We start from the raw sequence: 16,918 nt of genomic DNA on the forward strand, positions 1-16,918 counted from the left end.
CACTTTTTTTCAGAGGGTACGAGTAAGTGGAAGAATACGTGTTTATATGGCAAGGCTGTGGATCTGCTACAGTCAGATACCAATGTTCTGCTAATGTGTGGATATAGAGAAAAATGAAAAGAATAGGCAAACAAGATTAGAGAAATCTGGTGAATATGGATGGAAGCAGCATACATGATCTGATACCAAAGGCAGTGTGGAGTAACAGCATGGTTTGTGTCAATATATTAGATACCAGAACAGACGTGAGGCACATTTAAGAGTTAAGTCAAGTTTTTCTTTGGTATCTTTTCTACCCTACTAGATTATGCCACACTTCTGCTTTCACCTCATAGCAAGCTAACCAAGTCTATCATGCTTTTAGCTTTTCAGGAACCCTTAACTTAGGTTTCACTGTTTTCTTGAACTGTGTCTTTTTGCTTTATATAATTCTTTATCTGTTCTCTATGAAACTATTTTTGTCTTGCTTAAACCTATATGGTACTCCTCTGAGCTGTTTTTTATAACATCTCTTAAATATCTCAATTTTAAGAATTATTTTATGGTACTTTAATCATTTGCATATAATCAACCACTTCTTTCAGAAAAGAATCTTATCTTTCTTCTCACTTTAATAAATGATTGGGGTTTAGCTATGGTGTTAATGGCTACATATATACATATGTATATATATGTGTGTGTGTATATATATATGTATATATATAACATGTGTGTGTATATATATACACACACACACACACACACACACATACATACGTACATTCATTCTTATTTACATATAAGCAGTATGTTTTTAAGGAGAATCCAGAAGTCAAAGAATGCATTTATTTTACTAGTGTAAATGTTAAATTGAAGTTACAAGAATACATGTTTTAAGAGATTGAATAATTCACAACTCACATAATTTAAAGTTAATCCTGTTAACTTTTCTGTAGACCAGATAAAGAGACTGTGTTCTGGCAATAGCATAAACAGGTTGTCCTACTAGGCTAATTTATTAATTAGCTAATTAGGTTAATTGAAATAAATGCAATTTATTTTTTAACAGTTTGTTTTAAATATGTTATTTAAATAAAGACTTTATTAGTGTTTTATATTAAAATATGTAGTATTGAAATTTTAAAAACAAATTTTCATAAAGAGCTCCTGAAGATAAAAATCCTTTTGATTAGAAATGCATTTCTGTTTCCTCCCAAATATATCAAATTAGGTGAAATCATCAGAAATGTCATGCAATATGAATAAAATATGTGATATGTGGCATATTTAATAAATATCCTTAAATTAACATCTAAATCAACATGATATTTGTATTTATAATAATTTTGTAAATCAAAGAATTAAATATACATAGATTACACACAAGACAATGGTTTGGTATTTCCTACAGGTATCTTTGAAGATAATTGAAATAATTGAGAGAATATAATATATTAAGCGTTCATGTTCAACATTTCATGAGAAAGCAACATAAAATTTGTAGTCTATCTTTAAAATGTTTGTCATATATAAAAATAAATAATACATCCCTATGTTTCATTTTATTTCACTTTCCCAGATTGATTTTAACTTCTGAAACTTAAGGTACATGGAACCTTAATATTCAGTCTGTGAGACGTTTTAGTAAAGAGTTGATTTTTCCAAAAGAAAAATTCAGTAGTAGACTGTCTCGTAAAACTAAACTACATAGACATATTTATTTTGATATTAAATAGTTAGAAAATTACTTAAAGCATAATCTTTATATATATAATTTTTCCTGGAAGTAGGCATAGCAGAGCCTTTCTGTGGGTATTTCTTAGATAAACAACAGTAACTTTGTGGAGAGGAAAGAGAAGTTGAAGGACTGCATCAAGAGATAGATCACTTGATTTCACCATAATGAAGAGCACCCAAATACTTAGGGGTTTAGAAGGCCAACTCTAGTTAAAGTCCAGAACGAATGATTTAATCCATCTCTTATTTGCCATGTGACACTCAGAAAACTATTTAACTCCTACCTCAGTTTCCTCATTTGTGAAATAATTACCTATCTTTCTTGGCTGTCACTGGCATTGATTAGAAATAAAAGGAGGCATTTAAAAATGTTTGGGTTTATTTGAGTAAAAGTCAATTTGAATTGGGCATTGCCAAACTGGAGGTGGTTAGGAGCACTCCACCATCAAGAGCCAGGGAAAAGACTTGTATAAAAAAAGTGCAGAAGCAAAGAAAGGAACTTATTTGATTGGTTATAGCTTAAAGCATAGATAGCTTTTTGTGGTTGGTTTTCTTTAACGTTTTGAGTTTATAACTTCGAGGCATTTACAGGCTTAGATTTAGGTTTGCTAATATAGGCCACCATGCATTAGAGCTACATCAGCCTAATGGCCTCCTTATTTAATTAATTTGATAGCATTAAGTCATTAAATTTATATAAGAACTTTTAAATAAGTATCTTATATATATATAAATCTTCAATGAAGGTATTTGTAATTATTATTATCAGGATTAGTTTGAAATGTGAGTTTTGATTTAATCTATGTCTTAGCAAAGACAACCAAGGCAGCTTATTTATGGTAACCAGATAACTATCTTCTCCTTCTTATAACATCTTTATTTTATAGGCTTTTTTTTTTTTTTTTGAATTCAGTACTGCCCTGTGTAGATTAGTATGGGATAAGACTGTATTTGTCCCAGGCCTAAAATTTGTACTGGTAGCCCTGAATTGATCATGTCCAAATTTTCTAATTTTAGATAGACTTTTAAATATCTTTTAAGTCAGAAGCAAGGGAAGAGCTCCCACAAAATGACAACTTTTGTTTTGTTTTTGCTTGGGGATCTTTTCCTTTGGGGATGATATGGGGAAAAGGTAGGATTCTATCAGTATTTTTATCTGATCAAAGAATTCATCAAGTTATGGAAAGAATTGGTTTCTTCTACATTTGCATAAACAATCTTTATTAGATAAAGATGCTAGTTAACATCAATTGTTGATTTTAATTTTTTCACTGATCTCCACAACTGAGTAAAGACAGACTTGAATTTTATTACTCAATTCTGATTCATTTTCCTTGTAAAAATTTGTACGAGCAAAACAAGAGAGAAGGAGCAGTTATTTTTTAAAATCTATACACATGCATAAATTTATAATTTAGTAAGTATAAGAAAATATGCAAGCTGCTTTTATATTAATTGGTCTTTTCTTATTTTTAGATTGTTACTAGTGTTTCAAAGAGAACATTGTTTTCATCATGAATGCTAATAAAGATGAGAGAACAAAGTCCAGAAGCTACTATTTTTACCTTTTTCATGCCTTGACGGTGCTAAGCATGCCCGTGTTCTTTCTTCCGGTCATTGGAACTTCTAAGCAAAATATTCCACGACTCAAGCTAAGCTACAAAGGTAAATGTGTAAATGTTTTTTAAATTGTCCTTTTGATTACTATTTCTTTTATTTATAAAGTCATGCTGACTTCACTGAAATGTTTATAGTATTGGCATCAGTTAATAAAAATATTATTATAGAACACAAAGCTCAATCAATTATTTATTACTTTTGTGAGGAAAATTGATGCCAAAGCTGTTCATGTACATACATTTTTCACCCTATTATTTACAATGATAAACTACTGATTAGTAAAATTAGGAAATTATGGTCTTCAAGTTAGAATCAGTATGGCTATAAAACAAATCAATCCCTAAACAATGAAAATCACATTAATTCCATATAGTTGCTTCTAATTAGTTTATCCCTAGAGGGGATTTTTTTAAAACAGTAAGGTATCTTCAAAAAATTAACACCCTAAAATACCTTTAACATCTCAAGCATATACGTGTTTTATTATTTTAAAAGGGCAATGTGAAAGGTTTGGTTTGCTAAGATGATTGTTTTTAAATGTTTAAATTGATATAATGGCAAAGTTAACGAGTTATATTTAGTCATCTTGTGTACATGTATGTATAATACATATATGTGTATTTGTAATATGTATATATCTGAAAAAGAGAGAAAGTAGACAGAGAGTGCCAAGTTTCATGCTCAAAGATTTATTTCTTTTGTTTTCTTTTCTATGATATACCCTTGACTTCTTTAATACTTAAATAATGTGAAGAATGCAGGGGACTCAGACTCCTTTATTCTTAACATATCAGATAAAAATTATGCTGGCAGTTTTGATATCCTCTGATCTTTGAGATAGCTTATTTTTGATTCAAATCAAATATCAATAATAAAAGTTAATTTGATGTCAAATGTAAGTGGAAGTGGAATTAGCATATTATATATACCCATTACATATTTTGTATGTTTGTATTTGTTTGGAATTTACATCTCATGAATTAAACATACTATTTTTGAGTTTTTATATTCTTCTATAGTTTCTAGAGCATATAAACTATGGTTTAAAAAAAGAATCAGAAAATTGCCTTTGTGTTGTTTAGGGTGGATTGACTAGAAAGGGAAGAGAGAGAAAACTTTCTGGGATTATGGAAATGCTCTCTGTCCTGATAGAGATGTGGATGACCCAAGTATATGGATTTTTCACAGCCCATCGTATTGTATATATCATATTTGTTTATTTGCTGGTATTTAAAATTATATTTAGAACGGAACAGAAAATAAATATTAAAAAAAATAAAAATATATAGAAAGTTGAAAATAAAGAAATTAAAGGGAGGAAAAAAAGGAACTCTATTTGGTTTCTATTATATAGTGAATAACACAAGAATATTGCATCGATATGGGTGAACAATGCAAAATAAATCAGACTTGCAAAGAAACTTTAATAATAGTTAATAATCAGTAAATATGGATTCATTATGAGCAAGATATTAGTATATGGACTGTATGTGAATCATATCATTTTATCCTCACCACCACCTTTTCTGTTATCATTCCTTTTCTATATATGAAGATACTGAGGTGCTGAAAATTGAGAAATTTGCCAACATCTCAAATTAGTTCATGGCTCAGCTCCTGAGTAAGTTCTGTGCTGCATAGAACCTGGGTGCCTAGCGCTTTTTCTCAGACTCTTGACTTAAGTAGTGCTCTCCTGAGGCATTTACCAATCAGGGTGAACTTTAAAGTTTACAGAAGCATTATGCTGATTGATATTTGACTAACTGATTATATGATTTTCAATTGTCAAATTTAAATGGAGTTGAAAGACTACATGATCTGTTTAAGATCACTGGGTAGCTGAAAGAGGTTTACAGATTTATGAGGTTTTATGTCCCTTGATAAATTTACGTGAAAAAAAGTAGATCATCACTGTGATAAATTGTGTTCATAATCAAAATTTCATTCCAGTGATTGTAAAATGTTAAACCAAATGTGGTAAGCTGATCATTTGAAAACAACAAATTATCCTTAAAATAAGGAAACATTAATTCCATATAGCTGCTACTAGTTTATTCTTAGTTAGAAGGTTTTTTTGTTGAATATATTTTTTAGGCTTGGAATTAACCTTGCAGGAGTTCAAAATCATCTTAGTTATCGCTCTATACATTCTTACTCTTCTCAGCATCTAGTGCTTATATAAAAAGGAAAACTGGTATAAGTGTTGGATTAAATACAAAAAGAACTATTCTTTTGATGGCTTTTTATACTCAGTATACTTTTTAAATGTTATATCATTTTAGGTTTTTAATCTAAATGTAAGCTATCTGCATATCAAAGGCTGATAAGCAGTAACAAAGATTCAATGCAGAGTAAGAATTGTGGAAATCTCCTCCCAACCCACCCTCAACAGACACAGCAGCCTCACACTCTTATGGATCACTCCTTTTTCCATTTTAAAGAATGTGGAGTCCTCTCTTTGAAAATCATCAGTTCAGCACTATGAACTCTACATTTCCCATCTACTTTCAAGAGTTCCAACAGTTTTCCTAACCACTTCTTCTGTTTCACATCTGAGAGTTTAGAAGGGAAGTAGTTCAAATTTTGACTTTCTACTTTTTAAAAGTGGCCTATTCCTGAATAGACAAAGTTATGACAAGAATTACTGCTAATTTTGAGTTTGGTGAGGAAAATTGCTTGTATACCACCGTCCTAATTTTGAAGTAATAATCATAACTCTTCCTTGGCATTTTCTTTCTTTCTCATATGACTCTAATGAATTCAGGTCAGCTAGAACTACCTATACTTGGGTAGTTTTGAGGGAGTCTAAAATTTTGTCCTTGGGCACTAAAACACTGAAAGAATGTGAGGTTAGAAAAATCAGCCAAAATGAAAAATTAATTTTGTTTGCAATAAAACTAATTTTTATGGGCACAAAATCAGCTTTGTTTTCTTTGCCTTCCACAATTCATGCTTCCTTAGGTGCTCACCAGAGACGCAGCGAGCTACTTTGAACAGCTGCAAGATTATTTTGAGGGATTTCTTAAAGGCCAACAGAAATGTAATAACAATTTTATCCAAAGAATGCTCTTTGATAAAGACTTAGTTTTGAACCTCTAAATCCACAGGAGCTTGTTTGATTCTATTGTTGTATAAAGAGATTTCTCTTCAGTTGCATATTTTGAATTCTTGCACATTTGTTCGTATTAAATCTGTTTCTTGAGTAACAAGTAAGGAACCTTGGAGATTGGATGTTCTATATTTTTAGATTTTGTGATTGTGTGTGTGTGTGTGTGTGTGTGTGTGTGTATCCCTACAAGTTGGGATTTTCACAGCAACATGTACAATTATTCTACATCTGTAGTAAAAATAATTTTTGAGAGATGACCTGCTTCAATATTGTAATAGTGTGAATATTTTCTATCTCACAGTTATCACTAAAGAACTTACATGGGTTGAAGATATTTATACCTAGGAATCATTAGTGTCTGCAATGTTATTTGTTTGGAAAACTTCAGAAGAAAGGATAGGTAATATACCTAGAGAGGAAATGGACAAAAACTTTGAAAAGGGAAGAGAAAATGAAAGTTAACCGATATACAAAGATTTATCTCTTAGATTAATTATAGTTTTTTTATCTTTTTAATTTTTTCATTTTTTAACCTTTCTTTTCCTTTTCTATTTTAGATTTTAGTATTAACTTACATTTGAATGGCTTATAATAGATATAGATAAAGGTACATATCTATCATATGGACTTTTTTTTTTCTTTATTCGTTTGAGCCTGGCATGAGGACAATTTGACTGTCAATTCTATTTGAATATTTATCCCCCAAAACTTCTTCTCAAAGAATCACAGTAAACCTACACAGCACCAGCTAGTCAACACTGAACCCACACATATAAGACATCAGGAAGGAAACTAACCCACTTAATAGTTACCATATATTTACCCATTTTACAAATAATGTATTGAGCAACCACTGTGTACCTGACACTGTTTTAGTTCAGTGAAAAATAACTGTCCTCTTTGAATTTCTTTTCCAGATAAGGAGACAGACAATGAACAAGTAAATAAACAAAACAATATAATTTCAAATAGTGGGAAGTGTCATGAAGAAAATACAGCAGGAGAGTGGGATCTAGGTACCCTAGACTTCACCACGTCTCAATTTTATTTCAGACACCCTGAAAACTTGAGGCTCAGAGCCTTAAGGCCTTGACACAAACCAAGTAGTTATTTAGTGGCAGAACTATGTTGTATGTTTTCATCTCTTAAGTTCAAGGCTCATGCTCTTGCCACCTTGTGCCCTCGAAGGAAACATTGTATATTCAGAAATGCAAATGTCAAGATATAAAATATACAAGGTTTCACCATTATTTCTTTGGCAGCATGATCTTTTCAATAACTATCAATACTTCTAATTATTTTTTGCTCCTCCAAAACTTACACATATTTGCATAGGAAAAACATGAAATCACCTTCAAATTTTTTTATCTATTTTTGTATAACTAAACATTGATGTATTTGATAGAATGGTGTTTTGGTTGGAATTTTCTGAGAAATGAGTGGATAAGTCTGTATATTTTTTCTTTACTTACAAATTACTCTATTTAGCTGTGAAATGCGGCATGTGTCACAAGTAGAGTCATGGCTCTTTGAGTCATCTAACTCATTTGATTTGAATAATCTAATATTAGTTCGATTATCTCAATTTGGAATGATGTAGCAGTGGAAGAAAGCTGTTTCTGAAGCCAGACTGCTAGTTGTTAACTGCTCTTAACTAGTTGTGAGCTATTTGGATGTTAATTTTATGTGCTGTAGTTTTCTTAATCATAACAGGCTAAATCTAACAGTAAATCTAAATGTGTTTATTTAATTCTAATAAGGTTGTTGTGAGGTGCATTCATCTATCTAAAGCACCTAAAACAGTTTTTGGCATAGTGAGCATTTCATATTTTGTCAATTATTGTTTTTGTGTGTGTGTGTGTATGCATGCAATATTATCTTGCTGGATGTTAATGGTTGTTCCAAGACCGAAAGTTTCCCAAACTAGGTAAACAACTTTGAAAAATATTATATAATTTCCTCTTGGGATTTTACAGTATACATATTAAAATTTCTTCTCTTTACTCCCAATGCATTTTCTACTACAGTTAGTTTCCCTCAATCAAGTACTGCTCACAGATTGTGAATTTATTGAAGGAACTTTCTAGTGTTTTTACCTTTGTGGTCTAGTAGTTAACAAGCTCTTACAGTTAAAAAGGTCATTTTGACCTTGATTAGAGTGGTTGGTAGACTTCAGAGTGTGTTAAAATGAATCATAAAACTATTCAGGAGTTCAGACTACAGTATGCTATTTAAAGTTGGCATCTTTGTTGTCAAATTAATGGGAAAGGAAATGGCTTGCTCTGAAAACCTCCCCCTAAAGTACTTGGCAAAGAAGTATTATCAATCTTATAGTAAGAATTCCCATATATTATATATTTTTTTTTGTAAACCAAGTCATTGATGGTTTAATTTTGGTGAACATACTATGTTAGAATAAACCCACTTGTTTTACTAGATGTATTTTCTTTAAACTGAGTCTGTGCAGTTGGGTTTGAGGATAATTTTATTTTGCACGTGACATTTAGCTGTCAAACGTTCATAACAATAGTTTTTCGATGTCCACTATGCTTCTGGTCTCATTCTGGCAACAGGGGGATATACCAGCAAATAGAAGAGACGAAATTTTCTGTCTTCATGTAGTTTTGATTCTAATAAGGAAAGGAAGACCATACATAAGTATATTACATAGCAAGATTGAAGATAAATACTGTGGAGAAAACTGAATCAGGAAAGTAAGCTAGAGAGTGGGGGATGTAGCAGTCAAATATGGCGGTCAGGGAAGAGTTTACTGAGAGGATGATATTTTTCCCAGTACTTGAAGAACAGTTGAAAGTCTCATCTCTCTCTCTCTCTCTCTCTCTCTCTCTCTCTCTCTCTCTGTATATATATATATATATTATATAAAGTATTCCCCCACCCCCAACCCAATGAAGCAGCAAGTACAAAGATCCTGAGATAAAAGGATGTCTGGCATGTTTAAGGATCCTAAAGAAGACAGTGTAGCTTAGCTAAACAACAATGGATGATGGAAAGAAGAGTGATTCAATCAGAGAATTAATAGGAGGGAAGAAGGATTAGTCTTTCCACTGTTACCACTGTTAAAACATTGGCTTTATTCTGAGTGTTATGGGAATCCACTGCAGAATTTTGAGCACAGAGGTGACATGATCTGACTTTTGTTATAGAATCCCTTTGGTTTCTGTGTTGTGAATAAACTAAAAGGGAAATATCAGGGAAATAAGGAACCAAGTTTGAGGCTATTGTAATAGTCCAGGTGAGAAATGATAGTCTATGGACAGACTGGTGGCAATGGAGGGAGGAGAAGAGGTATATCTAACATAATTTGTTGATGGACTGGATAGGAAATAAGAGATAAAGAAGATAAAGAAGTAAAAAGAGATAAAGAAGTAAAAAGAGATAAAGAAGTAGAGATAAAGAAGTCAAATCTGATCCATGATGTGTGTGTGTGTGTGTGTGTGTGTGTGTATGTGTGTGTTTGTGTGTGTGTATGGATGGAGTTTCCATTAATTAAGATGGCAAAGATTGTAAAAGAAGACAGTTTTGGAAGATCAAGTGAACATATTTGTTAGAGAAGGCTATTAGATGTCTGAGATATCAAGAAGGCATTTGAGTATATAACTTCTGGAGATTATATGGGAGATATCAGTTGGAGATATGAATTTGGCAGTTAGCCTTTAGACATTTTTAAATCCATGAGAGTTTGTGTGATTACTAAGGAGTGTAGAAGAATTCAAAGGATTGAGTTCTAGGATACTCTCAAGTCAGTAAATTAGAAAAAGGAGGAATGGGCATCAAAGTGAACTGAAAAGAAGTGCCCAGGTTTATAGGAGAAAAATCAAGAGTTGTAGCATAGAGGAAGTTAAGTGAAAAAGTAAAGGAAAAGAGTTTATCAGTAGTGTCATATTAAGCTAATCTGTTACGAAACATGACAAATAAAAATTAACATAAGATTTAACAACAAAAGTTTATTGTTGTTGATGATAGCTCTAGCAGTACCCCTGAGTGTGGAAGCCATAGCGCAATTAGGATTGATTCTCATGAGCATGGGCTAAGGGACTGGAGACAATTATAGATAATTTCTCAAGGAATTTTCCTATAGTGGAGCCATGGGCAGTAATAGCTAGAAGGACAACGTGACCAAGAGATTTGTTTTTTCACCTGCTAAATAACAGCATATTTATATGCTAATTAAAATAATCTAGGAGAGGAATAATCGATGATTCAGAAGAGATGTGGGATAATCCATAAGCTATTGAAGAAAATATTAGGATCCACTTTTTCTCTAAAAATGGGCTACTTTTAGAACATATGATAATAAAAGTGGCTTATTTTACATAATAAACCATTTTCTGGTTCATTATCAATGTCAACTATTTTCTAGACAAAAAGAGAGGGTAAACAGGTGTAAAATATGTTCAAGGAGGAATATGTTCAGTTTGATATAGTGAAATAGGTTGTAAGTACTATATATGGTTTGAAAATTGATATTTAAAAATTTGGAAATAAAACTCAAGAAAAGTTAAATAATAACCCCAAGATCGCATACCTAGATAGTTAAAAAAATGATCCAAGTCACCTGCTTTTTAGTTCAATAATGTTTGTACTACAACTTGCCTGTATCCAACCCTATTATTTAATAATAATTAAAATTTGTTTATGCGTATGAAGAGCATTGTTCTAAACACTGATCTGTGGAAGTTCACGGAGTGGATGAAGTTAAACAATAATATGAAGTAATATTTGGTGTCATATTGCCATACAAATAACACACAAAGAGCATTCCTGAAATTACGAAGATATATAAAATCTCTGAGGTCTACAGTGGTCAGTAATGTCATCTGGGCAGAGTAAAAGAGAGCTAAGTCATCAGACACTTTGGTTGTAACTTTGGTTATGCATAAATGTGGAAGGGACTTTAGAAGGGCCATTTCTTAAATAAAGTCATTTTATTTCTGGGATTAAACTCAATCTACTATATTTTGGTTTAAAAAGTTCTCTTTAAAAAGATCTAATATGTGGTTGGTCTACTATTCTATAAATTATTGAGGATATAAAAATTTTATATGCAACTGTTGTTTTATGACTTCACTTACCTAAAATTTGGCTCTAATTCCTTGGGTCTTATTAAAGGAATTTTTACAGTATGTTTATTTCAATACATGTGTAAAAATATAAACTTGTGGACATTTTAAAAATGGATGTTATCAGTTTTTTTTAACAAAAAAATATTGACAAATGGCTCTCTGTTTCTTAAGAACTAGTAATATACATTTTTCATTTTTGTAAGAGTCCTTTAAATATGTTGATTTACCTTTTAATTTAAAAGAGGCATAAATTAGAACTAAAGTGCTTTTTACTTGTAAAGAAAGATACTCGTAAAGAGGTTTGACTAAAGCCACGATGAGCCAGACATAGTAGAGAAAATAAGATAAATATTTCAGTAATCCCAATGGAATGGTGAAGTAGAAGAAGCAGTAGAAGTGAACTTGTCTGTGAGTATATTCTGTAAACGTAAATGGAGTTGTTATGAAAAAGAATCTTGTTTTTCCAAGTAATGCTAAATCTTAAAAATATAAATTATAGCTGTAGTGGCTGATGGAGATTAGAGTTAGAAGACCTTGATAGGTTTTAGCTCTTTCTCTGGCATGCTCCTTCAGAATGATTATTTGCTGCTTCTGAGTCTAGGTTTTCTCATCTGGAAATTAGTGATAATCATGGTTCTCTTTGAGGATCAAATTAAATAATATAGAGAAGGTTCTTTGGACGTTATAAAGCACAAAATGGATGTTATGACAGGCTTCAAAGAGAGACAACAAAAAGTTGAATTGATTGAAGTAAGATAAGAAGAAAATAGAAGGTCTTTAAAAATATAATTTTAGTTAGGCATCATGAATGGACTTTCTACTGCCAGGTAACAGGAAATTTAGTCAGGAATAAGTAACAACTTGTCATCTTTGCATTTCCTTCCAGGTTAATGCATATTAAATGAATATACTTCCCTTCTTTGTATGAGAAAACTGAGGAGAGAAAGTTTACATACTATTGGTTTAAACTAAGCAGGTCATTTATCACTTATAGCAATTAAGTTAGTTGTAACTTAATTAAATTAGGGATGTACAAGTTTGAGCAATATAGAATTGTGAAGGAAAAAATAATCTGACTCTCTTGCATAAATTAATGCATGCCATTATTTAAAAGTTTGAGAGAGACTCTCGTGTGAAGGAAAGAGTCCAGCTCTTCAGTGCATTAAGCCACAGTGTTCTGTAGCCTTTCTATTTCAACTGTGGTTCAAGGAACAGTAGGATCAGCATAATCTAGGCGCTTGTTAGAAATACAGAACCTTCAACCCTTTCCCAGTCTTCTAAATGAGAATCATATTTTAACAAGAATCTCAGCTGATTTGAATGCACGTTAAATCCTGAGAAGCACTCCTCTAGAGTGTTTTATTTCAGACCACTCCTCCCACCCGCACCCCACCCAACACACAGGAGGAACATTTGGAGATCAAAACAGGAATCTCATAATTGCCAAGCAGAAGAGCCACAAATTGGGTTTCCAAATGACACATTAACCTCTCTAAATTGTTAATAAGGCTGCAAGGAATTCTGATTTAGAGGTAAGGTAGATAAAGTAATGCAAACAAGAATCACTAGTTTGAAAAATCATTAGTTAAATGTTTACGAGACTTATGTGTAAGAAGTGGTGATGAATTAAAGCACTGCTTTAGACATTATTCTTATCTGCAAGGACTTCTAGTCTTCTTAAGGCACAAAATAACTGCAAAAAGATGAATGCCATCAAATTAGAGTAAATAAAAACAAACATTTGAAAGAATTTCAGAATCAGTTGGATATGAAATCGAACTTTGAACATTGAAGGAAACTTAGGGTTTACTGAATGGAATAGATATTGGCATTGGAGGATTTTGATCATGAAATTGACCTAATTTAATTATTATTTAGCGAGAAAAACAGAATAGACATTATTATGTGATAGAGATTAGCAAGGATAGGGCACATAGAACAAGGTTGCATCTGAGCCTGTTACAGTAATTAGAGAAGTAGCAATATGAATCTTAGCCCGACTGTCAATAGATATAAATATTTGAAGAGAAGAATAGGAAATTTGCATGATAGAATCTATAGGGCTTTAAATTTAGCTGGATGTTGGTGTGAGGAAAGTGAAATATACTTAGAGGTACCGATTATTTAAATAGGGAAAAAAAGAATAAGGGAATATGAAAGAGAAACTAAAAATGATTGTGAATTTTGAACCCGGGGACTAGGTCATGTCATTAAAGTCAGTAGGATGAGATGGTTGTGGGGAAAAGTGCCTTTTTTGGCACTATCAAGCAGGCTATTGGAAATTCTGAACTGTGACTTGGGAGAGGCAGTGGGATTTAGGTTTGTCCATTTTAAAGTCATCAGTACAATTCATGAGAGAAAAACAACTTATAGGAAACGTTATTTCATTGCTTATGCCCTATAGATATGACCTAAATTTCAAGAAAACATTATTTTATGATGTATTTTTAATCTCTCTTTTGGAAGTCTATGTGCATATTCTGATACAGATTCTCTGAACACCTATACCAGGATTACTCTCCTTGGGCAATTGATCAGAGGACCCTTTCTGGAGAAAACCTAGAGAAAAGTTGTACAGATAATTGACATCTGTTTGTTTTGAATGAAAAGATGAACTGAAATTTTCCTGAATCAATGGAAATTAAATTTTGGATCAGACATCACACTGAGTACCCAGCATGATAAGTGAAACAAACAAACAAACAAACAAACAAACACCACCACAACAAAATCAATACATATTCAGGCCAATTATTTTAAATTTCATAGTAGTAAGAGTGAGGAGGTGATTCAGATACGTATCAGGAAAAATAGACATATTTAAAGTCTTGGGATATGGATAGCATCAGACTTCTCAACTGTGACTTTGGAAGCTGGAAGATAGTGTCTACATGCCTAAGAGCTCTGGGATGAATGCTATTCAAACCAGAATTCTGTTGGCCTAACTATCAATAAAAGTAAATTTTAAATATTTTCACTTATGAAAAGTTTCAAAAATTAAAATCTCAGTCAAACTTTCTTAGGAAACTTCTGGAGATGTGCTCACCAAAATAGGAAAATAAATCAAGGAGGAAGACATAGGATCCAGGAAAGATGGAATTCATAATAGAAGAGAGGTAGATGTTTGAGATAGCCATTCCCAGAGAACAGCCAGTCCAGACTGTAGTAGGAGGAAGAAAAGCCTTGAACGGGATATCTCCAGGAGACAAACAAAAAATGCTCTCACAGAATTTCATTTTAAAATGTTATAGAGGAATTTTTCAGAAAGTGTGGAAAGATTTGATCATGATCTTAGAGAAAACTAAGCAAATATAATAATTGGGAAATTATTAATAAAAGCAACATTTTTTCAAGGAAGAAAGTATACCAATAACACTCTTTTTCTAAATAGGGAAGAATATTTACCTTACAGTAGTCATAGAATCATCGAATACAAGTTTTATAAAAATGGACACATTATAGTGTTAGGAACTGGGCTGAAGGCAAACTTGGTATAAGAAACCTAAATTCTCAACTTCTATAAAGAAGAATTTATGGAAATTTCTAAAAATGATGTTTTAAAAGATAGTAGTATATACATATTATTTATAAATATGGAACTGAATAGAAAATAAACTACTAAATATGTTAATACAGGGATTAGATTGGGGGTAGACAGATGGAAGAGAAGAGAGATGGGCTTATATATAAGCCTTTTAACTACTTTTTGATACACATATGCTTAACTTTGATTACTATAATTAGTTTTTAAAGTAATTTTATTGTACTGTTACCTTTTAAATTATTCTCATAACTCTTTTCTCTATATATTAATTTGTGGTGATCTTAGCTTGAAGAATAACATAGTCCTGTCACATTTGTCCTGCTTCTTAGAATCAGTAGTAAATGGTATATTAAGGTATGACTTTCTGAGTTTATAAAAATTAAATTCACATACTTGATAGAAAACAAATCCACATTCATTTGTGACACGGCGTTTTGATACTAAACATGCCCAGAATTTTGAAAAGGGGAATTTCTCAATACTTCGAAGGGAGTTAAGAAAACAATTATCAAAGTAGAATCAATCTTCCCCTGAATTATCCTCTCAGTTATTTCTGAGGAAGTTTATTCTATTATGGCATTGTTCTTCTGAAAATGTACTAGATATTTATAATGCTAACCTTTTTTTATAGGTCAATAGGAAAAATTACCATAGCAAATCTTTTGAGAATTTAAAAGGTCTCATAATCATAAATTATGAATCTCATACGTGATGGGTTATATAAAGCATCTACCATTGAAAGCTAGCCAAATAAGAATAAACTTGTGATTTAAAAGCATGGATGTAGATGGAAATGTGACAGTGTAAAATTGTCACACTCCTACTCTACATCCTGTCCTGGCAAGAACATAGTTCTGATGATATAATAATAGACTTTATTTGTTTCTAATTTATGTTCCCCTACGTGATTTATTATTGACATAGATAATGATCTGTCTAAGACCTAACGGACTGATTGGTCTCCAACATTCCATTGCAGAAGAGTAAATGAGAATTTGATTTATGTTGTTGTTTTTTTTTTTTTTTCTGATTGGAACTTTCATTGCAGGAAGGAAGCAGAGTTGGACTTCTCACCTAGGAATGTATAATAATAATATAATATACACCTATAATTTTGAAGGAGTCTTTTGTAGGGATTTTAGGTTTAATTAATATTTTTTTCTTTATATACTTGATAATGTTTGATTAGTTAGCTCTGGAAAGTAAATGTATAAAAATAAATAGAGATTAATTGATATTTTTGATATGTGGAGCTAACCAAAATCTTTTCATGTGATCTCAAGCCGCAGAAAACAATTGGAAGTCAGGTGGGGCCAATTTAAGATGAATTAATTTTCCAAAGGTTGAATCCAAGAGAGAATCCATGCTTTGCCTTGTACCAAAAGCTGGAGAAGCAAATACATGTTCACAGAGAGCCAAAGGGGCTGAGTAAGCCACAACATTAGGGACTAATTTTCGTTTTGGAATGAACTGTTTGCTCCTTTGACTCAATTCCTGATCCAAACTGACAAAAGACTTTTTTTGGAGATACTTTGGTAGCCAAAACATCTCTGGAAACTATGGGAAGAAGCATATCCATAGAAGGAATCTTTGGATACTACCAGGCAGCATGAAAGCCCTGGGAATTCAAAGATCAAGGCTGGAAAAGCTGAATTTATGGTGAAGGCAATAATAGAAATTCCTTTACTTCTTTACTTAGACAGCTTTGCAGAGAACGCACTGGCAATGTGACTGTGTTCAGGAAGCCTTGGAACTGCCCAACCGACATAAAGGCTATTCCCTTGAGAAAAAAAAAAGGTGTGGGTGAGGCAAGAATTTGTGCTGAGTATTCTGAGATGGTAG

At 32.0% G+C, this 16,918-nt stretch overlaps 1 protein-coding gene across 1 annotated transcript in view; it reads left to right on the forward strand.

Annotated features, from left to right (window-relative positions):
- Positions 1-3,230: 3,230 nt before the first annotated feature.
- SEMA3D (semaphorin 3D) overlaps positions 3,231-16,918 on the forward strand; it is a 110,411-nt gene continuing 96,723 nt past the window's right edge. The window contains exon 1 of the mRNA XM_006925733.2: positions 3,231-3,381. Coding sequence (XP_006925795.1) covers positions 3,231-3,381 — 151 coding nt within the window. The remainder of the gene's footprint in view (positions 3,382-16,918) is intronic.

The sequence above is a fragment of the Pteropus alecto genome, unplaced genomic scaffold (genome assembly GCF_000325575.1).
Source record: "Pteropus alecto unplaced genomic scaffold, ASM32557v1 scaffold69, whole genome shotgun sequence".
Taxonomy (NCBI): Eukaryota; Metazoa; Chordata; class Mammalia; order Chiroptera; family Pteropodidae; genus Pteropus; species Pteropus alecto.